Genomic DNA, 10,757 nt, shown 5'->3' on the forward strand with positions numbered 1-10,757 from the left:
CCCTAATCCCCCCACACTATGAGAGGGCCGTCCTCACCGACTCATCTCCCAGGGAGGCTCAAGGCCCAGGTTCTGGACAGCAAGAAGGATTGAGGTCACCCTCAAGGAGGAAGGTTTTAAAAGGGAGGACTTTTATTAGCCTTGGCAGTGGAGGGGTCAAAAGTGTTATCAACAGGCGAGTCAGCAGGGACACAGCTTTGCTCTTGGGGGTCATGGTCTGGGGGAGTGGCTGTGGGTGCCATGGATGGGTGCTCTGGAGTATGGAAGGCAGGCAGTGTAAGGCAGAGGGGTTTCCTGGAGGAGGGCCGAGAGCTGCTGAACACCCCTGCATAGGTGGGTAAAGACGGATGAATTAGGCCCACAGCTCAAGTGAGGGGGGTGGGGAGTGGAGTAGGGCGGATGGGAAAGATAGGGGGTTGGGGTGGGGGGCTGTCACTCCTCCTCTGACCTGTGTGACTCACATGTCCTCAGCCACATCTGACACAGCCTATTGCCTCTCACCTGGATCTGTCTCCACACTAGCCTTCTCACTGGCCTCTCTAATTCCCCCTTCATCTGGAGCTTCCTAAAACCCAAAGCTGACCACAGCCTGACTCTGCTAAACCCTCCTCAGCCTCCCTGTATGAGCTGGGCCTCCACTACCCTTCCTCCCCACCACCTAGCCCTTTTTCCTGCCCATGAGCTCTGTATCTGCCACCCTTGACTTTTTGCTGTTCTCTATACCCTTGCTCTGCTGGGCTTTGTGCCTGGAATGTCCTTCTTCTTCTCCTCCATCTGGAAAACTCTCATTCATCCTTTAAGGTTCAGACTCAGAGAAGTTCCCTGATCAGCTCTTCCAGACTGAGCTTCCTCTTTCCTGGTACTCACCCCACCAGGTTCATTGCCTGGGTCTGGGTGTGCCTGTCTCCAACAAAGATGAGGGCAGGGGCTGTCTGAGCCATCTCCGTGGCCAGGATGACGAGCCTGGGGAAGGAGAGGGGGCACAGGAAGGCACCATCAAGGATGTTTGGGATGAATGTGCAGATGGCTTAGTGGGCTCCGGGGCATACTGAATCCTAAGAATGACATTCTTCAGCAGCCACAGTGCTGCTCAGATAGGCAGCAGGGATGGTCATGCAGAAAGCAGCTCCTTGCCCCACATCCGGAGGATGACTAGATGCACATGGGAGCACTCAGAAAACGAGGGTGACAGCCGAGCAGCTCACTAGGCCTCAGTGAATGTGACAAAGCTTTTGGTCCCAGCTCTGAAGCCAACTAGCTGTGTGGTCTCGGGCAAGTCGGCACCCTCTCTGGGCTTCAGTTTCCCTCATCCATTTGTTCCTCCAGATCCAATCTCCACCCTTTTCTGCTGTGCTCTGTGCCGCAGGGGCTACATCTCCGTGCTGCTTTACCGGGATCCCTGGCCCTCTGGCTTCTAGTTGGCTCTGCCAATGGAAGCAGGGCAGGGGGCACTGGCTAGAGATCCGAGGGTGAGTGAGAGGGCTCAAGGTATTTATCCCCCTCCTTCGTCCCTGCTCAGTGACTGTGACCTAAGCCCCTCCGCCATGGCTCTGGCTCTCACTGGGAACAGGGGACACCTTCCTTGGCCCTTCAGGCTTCTTGGATACTAGTCCTAAGTACCTCAACATCCCCTGTTGGTTCCCTTACCCTTGCCCCAGCATCTGTAAATAGCTGCTTCATTAAACTGCCTTCAATTAAACCATCTGAGTGTGTCATCTGTTTCCTTTCTACAAAACAGGGCTACCTCCTTGAAGGATGGTTGAGGTGATTAAATGAAGCAATTTTAAAGATAACAAAGGGCACTCTGTAAACACTGGTTCTCTCCATCTAGCCCCAAGCCCTACCCAACTCAGAGTTTTAAAATAACTCCGACTTTTCTGGGCTTGGGAAGGATGTGGTACCTGTCTGCTTCTTTCTCTCATCTCCTACTTACACCGCCATCCTCCACCCCCAGGAAGCCTCTACCCCGTCCCCACCCAGAGCCGACGTCCGAGCCCCTAACCCATAGTCTTCCACACTAGAGCCCCCCATGACTCAGCACAAAGGAGGCTGCTGTTGCCCAGCTGCCTGGCTGCCCGAAGGGCTCCCTCGGTGTTGCCTGCACTGAGCAGCACAGCCAACACAGGGCTGCCCAGTTCTCGGTCCCCCACTCCCACCCCAGAGTGCCATCGTATCTGGCCCGTGCCTCCGCATCCAGCCCCAAACCACCTCCAGAGAGACAAATTTCTCCCCAGTTCCCCAAAGAAGAGAATCTCGCTGCTTCCAACTGGGCGGTCTAACCTCACACCTTCCCTCTACCCGGGCCGCCCGGGGGCGCACTGGGGCGGCTCAAACTCCCCATATGGAGAGGGCTGAGGCATGTTCTCCGGTTCTCCGCCGCCCACCCCCACCCTGCCCCTCCACGGCATCTACAGCTTGAAAGGACTTCAGAGTTTGCAACCAACTTCCCTGCTAAGGCAGGCATCTCATCTGCAGCCTCCCTAACCAGGGTGCCCACCCCCAACTCACACACCCACCACACCACTCCCGCATGGACAGGAAACTCATACCTCCTTCCCAGGCAGCCTCTTCCCTGTGAGATGGCCCTGCCTCATCCACATTGGGCTTACCTGAGCCTCCTGGTCTCCCCCACAACCTCAGGGCTGTCTCAGAGCCATGTAACCTCTGTACTAGGAGCCCAGGAAAATATAGGGAGGCGCTCAAAGGTTAAGAGTAGTAGAAACCTAAAAAAGCACCTGCCTCACAGATGAGGAAATTGAAGCTTCCAGAGGAGGCCCCTCCTCTGGCCCCACCCCTCCGCTTGGAGTCTCCATGCTCCACAGTCTGACAGACTTCACAAGTTCCTGGGAGGAGTCGCACAACAGGCAGAAGCTCTGGTAGGGACTTCAAAGGTGGCATCTGAGGCTCGGGAAGAGTGGAAATGCACAGGTGCAGGAGGTGGCCTCATGCTGCAGACTTGGACCTCTACTCTGAGTTCCCCACAGGCTCTAATAGGCTGGAGGAAGGCCTTCCAGACCTGCCCTCCCTCAAGCTACACTAGTCAGACATACCTCTCTGCCGCAAGCCCTGCCATCTCCTTCTGAATCGGGCTGTGTGAGCTTGGGTGAATCACTGCCCCTCTCTAGACTTCAGTATTTATATCTATACAACAAAAGGGCTGAGCCAGGAGTCCCTGGAACTCCATTAGTGGGGTGCAAGTGTTATCATTAAGAGTTCCCTGAAGAGAATAGAACCTAGACATCCCTCAGCCATGTCCAGCTCCTCAATCCGATAGCCCAGGATCCCAGCTGGCCCATCCTGAGCCTGAACATGTAGACATACCTGTTCCTCCAGGGCCCTCACTGACAGGGAGGGGTCCCCACGTTACCTGAGGGAAGCCCAGCTCCACATGTGGATGATGGGCGTGATGCCCCTTCAGCCTAAGCCACACATACATTGTGTCTCTCCCTTCAGTCCGGTGGGATCCAGGGAAGAAAGTATTGAATAGCCAGACCTTGGCACGGCCCTGCTGGATCAGCAGAGCAGGTGTACACACCTTCACATACACACATTCACTCACACATGCACTCACACAGACACCATACACACAGAGTACACAACCACACGTAGTTTCTTTAGAACACATGTACATAACACTTCACACACATACACACACAAGCCATACTCACATGCACACAATCATTTGCCAGTAGTTAGGCATATAAATGGACACTCACATGCTCACACACGTGAATATGTCCACATTTTTACATGAACACTTATCTATACACTCTCATCCTATCAGACACATGCACAGCCAGAGCTCACATTCAGGCACACACACACACACACACACACACACACACACTCAGAGAGATACAAATAAACCAACCCATCTCACCCATCTCAGTATCAAGCAAACCATGATCCAATGGAAACCCAGACCCCAACTGCAATGCTGTTTTAAATCCATTTCCAAATCTATGCATGCCCCAGAACTGTAAGGAGAAAATTTCTCATCCTCTGGTTTAATCCCCTCCAATGTGTTTGTCCCTGCTATGTGGGGTCCAGCCTCCCCTCATCCCTATGTCATTTTAGTAGGGCCTTCTCACTCTGGGCCCAGTGGAAGTGAAGAACAATGGGCTGCCCTCTCTACACCCTTCATCCCTGCTCCTTGTCCAGCCTCTTCTCTCCCCTCACCAGCCCTTCAAACATAAGGAAGATCCAGGCTAGGGTGGACTGCCTATGAGAGCAACCCCTGCTGGAATCATGTGGCATTACAGCACAGCTCTATTGTACACAGCCATCATTCCCCAGGCTGGGGGTGGAGGGGAATGGGGGACAAGTGAGTGGAAGAAGAGAAAAAGGAAGAGGAGGACGAAGAAATCAGAAGGGTGGAGGAGGAATAGGATCGAAGTATTGGGAGCACCAAGGGTGGAGTTAGGAAATCTCAGGCCACCTTTGATTTCTCCACTTCAATCCGTTTAGCACAGGCTGCAAAATCAATCCTTCCAAAGCCCAGCTCTAATCAGGTCCTGCCCCTGCTCAAAAGCCTTGGATGGATCTAGGGTCTGGCTAGTTCATCTCTCAGCTTCATATCTCACAGGATTTAGCTCTTGCTTCTGTCCCCTGAGCTAGGCCATTGCTCAGCTATTCCTCTGCTGAGATATCTCACCCCCAGCTTTAATTGTCCCTATCGTGCCTGTACTTCAAACCTGCCTTTGCTGCCTGAAGCAGTAATCTGTTGGGAGAGCAGGAACTCTGGATGTGGACAGACTTGTGCTCCAGCCCTGGCTCCACCCATCACTCTCAGGGTTTCTGTGTCTTCATCCAGAAAACAACAGCCTCTTGGGTTTGTGGTGAGGATTAAATGAGATCATGGTTATGAAAACAGGGCTCGGGAAGCTGTAAAATTCCATGTCAATGTGTGAAGTGACATACTTATGGCTTAATCCTTTTATCCCTGCCCCCACCCACACTCTCCAACACATAGCAGGCTGGGGGATTCCTGAGGGCAGGGGCCGAGGCTGCTTCACCTCTGGGGCCCCATCCCCCAGAATCCATGGGGCCTGCCCCTAGCCAGCCTCAGTAGCAGGGTGTGGATTTGTATCAAAAGAGGCAGCATGAAGTGTTACTTACTGCAAATGTACCCAGACTACAACTCCCAGAATGACTCAGTGTGTCATGGGCAGGGCCACGGGCTTAACCCTTTCCTCATCAAGCCCTTTCCTCCACTGAATTCTCCAGAAATCGATCTCAGACCAGACAGGGGCAGCCTAGGGAGGTGGTCACATGTCTCCAAAGTACTTTGGTCCCTCTCCACAGAGCTCCTTGCCACGCCTACCACTGATGAGACCTCAGTGCGGGCCTCATTGTCTCCCCCACACTAGCACAGCCTCCAGGATCTGGCTCTGGTCTCTCCTCCTCCAGACTCCCACGGAATCTGTCTAAAAGTGTAGGTGAGTGTGGGTGGTTCATAATGGCAGCAGGTAACCTTTATGAGCACCTGCTGCATGCCTAGCACTCAGCTATGCACATCTACTGATTCCTCCCAATTATCCTGCCAGGAAAGTATTGTTATCCCCATTCTTCACATGAAGTTCAGAGAAATTAAGTAACTTGCCCAAGACCACACAGCTACAATGTGATGGCGCTGAGATCTGAACCTACACCTGTCTGCCTCCATCCCTAATCCACATTCAAGGCCATCCAAAGAGTAAGAAACCTCAGGTCCACACATCCCAGCAACTACACTCTTGGGAAGTCCTTCTGGAAGTCTGACTTAAATCTGTTCTGCTGCGTCAAACTCCAGTTGCCTCCTGTTTTTCAGGGAGGGCAGTGAGAAAGGTGACTTCAGGGACTTCAAGAAGTGGGTCACGTCACTGGGGACCTGGCCTTTCCCACGGAGCAGGCAGCTGAACAATAGGAGATAAATGCGTGTGAAAACATTCCTGTTACTATATATATCAACTTCCCGAGAGGATGGGAGTGCTGACAGGGATCCCGTGGCCCTCACCCTGGAGGCCATAGTCTTGTGGCTCAGACAAGCTGGGCACTCAGAGCAGCAGAACAGGCTGTTCCTGCAGTCCTGGGGGCTAGGCAGAGGGGGCGGGAGGCCAGCATGGAAGGGGGCGACATTGCCTTCTCCCAACCAAAGCTGCCAAGTTCAAGCTGGTGTATTTGCGTGTTATTTTGCATATATTTGCATACCACTTTCTAGAAGGGGCCCACTTTCTTCAACCACTGCTTCCACCCTATTTCTCTGTTTGGTCACTGCGCACCCTGTTCTCAAGCAAAGGGGGCTCCTTGGCAGGTGGTGGTTGGGGACACTGGGAGAGACCAAGAGGTTGCAAATTTACAATGGCATCCTAGACACCCACACACCTCAGCGGCAGAAGGCTCTGTCAATTCCCTTGCTCCTCTCCTGCTCCACCTTAGCCCGGTCCTCCTCCCCACCCTTGTACTTCATGCTGAGGTCAGTCAGAACTCCTACAGTCCTCGCATTCTTACTCTCACCTTAAGGTCTTTGCATATGGCATAGCCTCTTCCTGGAGCCATCCAGTTCTTCTGCCCTAAGAACAGTGACGCTTCCTTCCATGGCCAGCCCCAATGGCCCCTCCTCTTAAATTCCTTCCCCTGACACCAGCAGAGGTGGGGAAGCCACTGGGCTTCCCTCCATGTGGTCACTGGCTCTGTCTGTCTCTCTGCAGGCTGCTGTGTTCTGCTGGGCAGCATAGAGGGCCCACCAAGCCTAGCTGATGAATGCATGAACAAACAAATGAATCCTGACCCCCCCTCCCCTGTCTCTCTCAGCCCCCAAAGGTGCCCACCAGTCTCCCTCTCCCTGGATGACTTCACTCATCCTCGGGAGTGTCAGGGGTGGATACTGCCTCTGCCTCCAATTCCCCCTCCAGTGCTAGGAGACTTCTCTCCTCATCCTCACAGCCCACTCTCATCAAGCCAGGAGATGGCTGGCAGGAAGTTCTTCCTGTTGTCTATCCTCACTCCTTTTTCTGAACACGCCTGCTTCTTTATCATTCTTTTTGGAGAGGAGTCAGGGCTTTCTGCCACCTCAGTTTCACAGTCTGTAGCTGGAGTAAAGGCTGCTCTTTTCTCCCCAGTCTGTCCAGGATATGTTCACCCCACTCCTGGAGTATTATGCCTCAGACTGGCCCCCCCTTAAGAGGAAGGACGGTGACACAGGGTGGAGAAAGGACATAAAGCAAGGCCCTGTAGCCCGCAGTAGCCCCACAGGGAGGCCCAGGGAAGAAACAACCACCACAAGGGAGGGGCTGCCCAGGAGGGAAGAGATGAGCGTTCTGTCTCTGGGGGTGTGCAAGCAGAGGGCTGGCCAGAACTGGGGGCAGGATGCAGAGAGGAGTAAAGAAACTTCTAGAAGGTGGCCCAGATGCTCTCTCACTCAGAGGCTGCACTGAGCTCCAGTGCCCAGCCTGTGCTGGGAGTGGGGTGGGGAAGAAAGAGGAGGTGGGCCCTGACTTTGAGGAACTCCTTGGCCGGCTAGGTAAGGGATTCACACACAGAGGACATCGCAGGGGGAGGCCAAGTCTGAGCAACACTCTCGATCCTGTACCATGATGTAGGGACCCAGGGGAGAGATTTTAGGACGGCATATGGGATCAGAGGGAGGAGGGAATCAAGGAGGGCTTCCTAGAGGAGGTTTCCTAGTCAAAATTCTTTCCCCAGCTCCTAATCCTGTGAGAAAAAGTCCAAGCCCCTTATCCTGGCATTTGAGATCCTACAGAATCTGGCCCCTTCTGCCCTGTCTTCCTTTTCTCAGCACCCTTTCACATTCCTGTCATCCCAAACTCTTTCTGTTCCCTGAATATGCCATGTTTTCTCACACCAACTCACCTTTACACCCTGTTCCCTCTACTATTCCCTGCCTGGGCAGCTCCTACGTATCTTTCAGACCCAGCTCATGTATCTCTTCCTCTGAAGCCCTGGCTTGCTGTGGAGCCTCCCCTGGGCTTCCACAGTTCCTGGAGCTTCCCTCTGCACAGCACTGCTCATACTGTGGGGTTGTGGGTTTCCACTTCTACCTCCCTCATCAGACTGAGCAATCCTGAGAGCAGGGTCTGAATCAGTGTCCTTCTCTGTGTCCCTGGCATCGGGGAGTCCCTGTTGAATGAATGAATGCAAGAATGGAACCATGCTGAGCAGGTAGATTATATAGGCCCAAGTGGCAGAAGCCTGGGGAGTACAGGCCTAGCCTGACAGCAGCACAGCTGAGGGTGAGACTCCTAGTCCATTAAGACTGAAGGGGCACTGCCGGAGCTCTGCCTCCCCTCCCATTTGGCTAGATCCCAGCCAAGCCATCAGCAGTCCCTGGGGACAGGAGGCTGGAGTGGGAAGCAGGAACAGTGGCAGGAGCTGCTTGGTGGGCAGGGGGAAGAGGGGGTACAAGGAGCAGAAAGATGGTTAACCCTCACTGAGCTGACCCAGAGCCCCTGCACCCTGCCCAGGAGGGCTGATCCCCAGCAGACAGCTCAGCCAACCAAGAGGTCTTGGGCAGCATCTGAAGAAGGAGACTGAAGCTCAGATCTGATGGAGTAGGTTCAGCCCCAGCCTTGCAGTCGGAGTATATGTGTGTGTGTGTGTGTGACAAAGCCAGAGCCTGTTTCCCTGTATGAACAGTAGGTGGTTCCATGATCTCTGACCCTCTGTACCCTACAAGTATCTCTTCCACTACCTTGGTCCAACATCCAGTTGCCTGAGCCTTCCAAGAGGTTTTCCCTCCTGACATCCTGACTCTCTAAGGTCCCTCCACTGTACCTCCTACCCTAGTCAAAGCCTGAGACACCTCAGTGCTCCTTTCCCCACCCTCTTCTATCAAGTCTTTCCCAAGCCCTCAGACTTCTCCCTTCAGGAAGCCCCTGGTCTCATACAACCTTGGCCCATTCCAGCCTGGGCCTCACTGATCCCCACAGTGACCTGACCTCCACACTGGACTCCTGACTCCCACCTTTTCCTTCCAGTTCAACTTTGACAGTGCCACTGAGGCAGCTTTCTAAAACGCAAATCTGATCATATCCCTCCCCATCATAAAACCTCCCCAGGCTCCCCAGGTTCCTCAGGATAAAGCCCAAGAGGCCTGGAATTCAAAGCCCTGCAGGATGTGGTTCCTGCCAGCCCCTTCAGCCTCTTCTCACTGCTGTCTTTCACACAACCTCCTCTCTGTTCCAGGCACAAGACCAATTCCAATCCAGGGCCTTTGCTTATGGTATTACCACACCCCCCACCTGTTAGCTTGATCCTGATCTTTACTGCTTAATTATACTCAAGCTATTTTATGTCTGTGAAGCTTAGAAGGCCCCAGAGGGTAGAGTCCTTACTGCCTGTTTCTTTTCTGTATCTCCCTACAGGATGTAGAATGATTTGTCCTGGGCTCATGGGGGTAGTCACACATTCAGCCGCCCCCTCCCAGCTGTGTCCTCAACCACCAGGGGAAGGAAACAGCCACCCACACACACACAGATGAACACGCATGTACAGACATACACACGCATGCACACCAGCCACACAAGCACCAGTATACACACTCATGCTATTGCACACTAGCACCCAAACCAGAACACTTATGCTAACATATACATCCCAACACACACACACACTAACAAATATACACACAAACATAAATGCTCACGGAATCAATCAAACAACATACATATTGAGACACTCTATTTTACAGACACAGCACATTATTAACATGTATGACAACAAACTCAACACACGCACACATCTACACACATACATGCACCAACCTGCACTCATACATGTACAGATAAACTCTCACAGCCACACAAGGATGCTCACATACCCTGAGAGGTTGATGCACATTTAACCATCGGGGACCCCAAAACTCTACAGGCCCCCTTGTGCCACACGTGTCCTCACATACCTCACTTGTGTACACACATACACCCTCACACAGCCTGGCACAAACATGCACCTCCACTAACCTGGAAACACACACACACGCACACACGCACACACACCATGTCACCTGCCTGCACCTCGGCAGCCCTCAGATGGTGGAGGGGCACCTCTGTGGAACCCCCTTCACTCATCTGCACGTGCACACACACACCCGCACGTGGGTGCACATGAGGCTGGCACACACAGGCCTCATTCCAACTAGGTCCATAGCTCCCTCTATCCTATCTTGGGACAGATGCTTTGGGGTAAAGTTGCTTACAGTGACAGCCCTGCACCCCAACTCCATGGGAAAGGTGGTTGCCTCAGATCCGTCATTTTCTCTCTCTCTCTCTCTCAAACACACACACACACACACACACACACACACACTTTCCGGGACATTGTCCTTCTCCAGGGTCCTGAAGCACCCTATCTCAAACCCCAAAGCTCTTAGAACTCCCTGGCAGACCTCCCCCACCCCCATGCCCTGAAGGGATGGCTCAGGTTCATCACCAAGTCCTCCCCCAGCCAGCAGCCCCTCTCTGGGACTCCAGCCTCATTGCCCCCTAGGTTAGTGCCAGGCACCTCCACCCTGCACAGAGTCTCCCAGCAGGCTGCAGTCTGGGAACCCAGCGCCCAGGACCAAAATCGATCCTCCCACGTGGCTCAGCTAAACGCCAAGCGCAGCTCCTTGGAGGGACTCCCAGGACCCTGTCCGTAGTGCTTCCTGCAGCCGCCCAACCCGGACGCCAGCCCCTCACTAGTACTCACGGCTCAGCCGGTCGCGCTGCCGGGTACTGCTGGCTCCTGCAGAGGATGGAGTGGCCGCACGCCTGCCCCAT

At 53.7% G+C, this 10,757-nt stretch overlaps 1 protein-coding gene across 1 annotated transcript in view; it reads right to left on the bottom strand.

Annotated features, from left to right (window-relative positions):
- PDE2A (phosphodiesterase 2A) overlaps window positions 1–10,757 on the bottom strand; it is a 98,174-nt gene extending 87,417 nt beyond the window's left edge. Inside the window, exon 1 of the mRNA XM_023736495.1 lies at window positions 10,687–10,757. Coding sequence (XP_023592263.1) covers window positions 10,687–10,757 — 71 coding nt within the window. The remainder of the gene's footprint in view (window positions 1–10,686) is intronic.

The sequence above is a fragment of the Trichechus manatus genome, unplaced genomic scaffold, assembly GCF_000243295.1.
Source record: "Trichechus manatus latirostris isolate Lorelei unplaced genomic scaffold, TriManLat1.0 scaffold00088, whole genome shotgun sequence".
Classification (NCBI taxonomy): domain Eukaryota; kingdom Metazoa; phylum Chordata; class Mammalia; order Sirenia; family Trichechidae; genus Trichechus; species Trichechus manatus.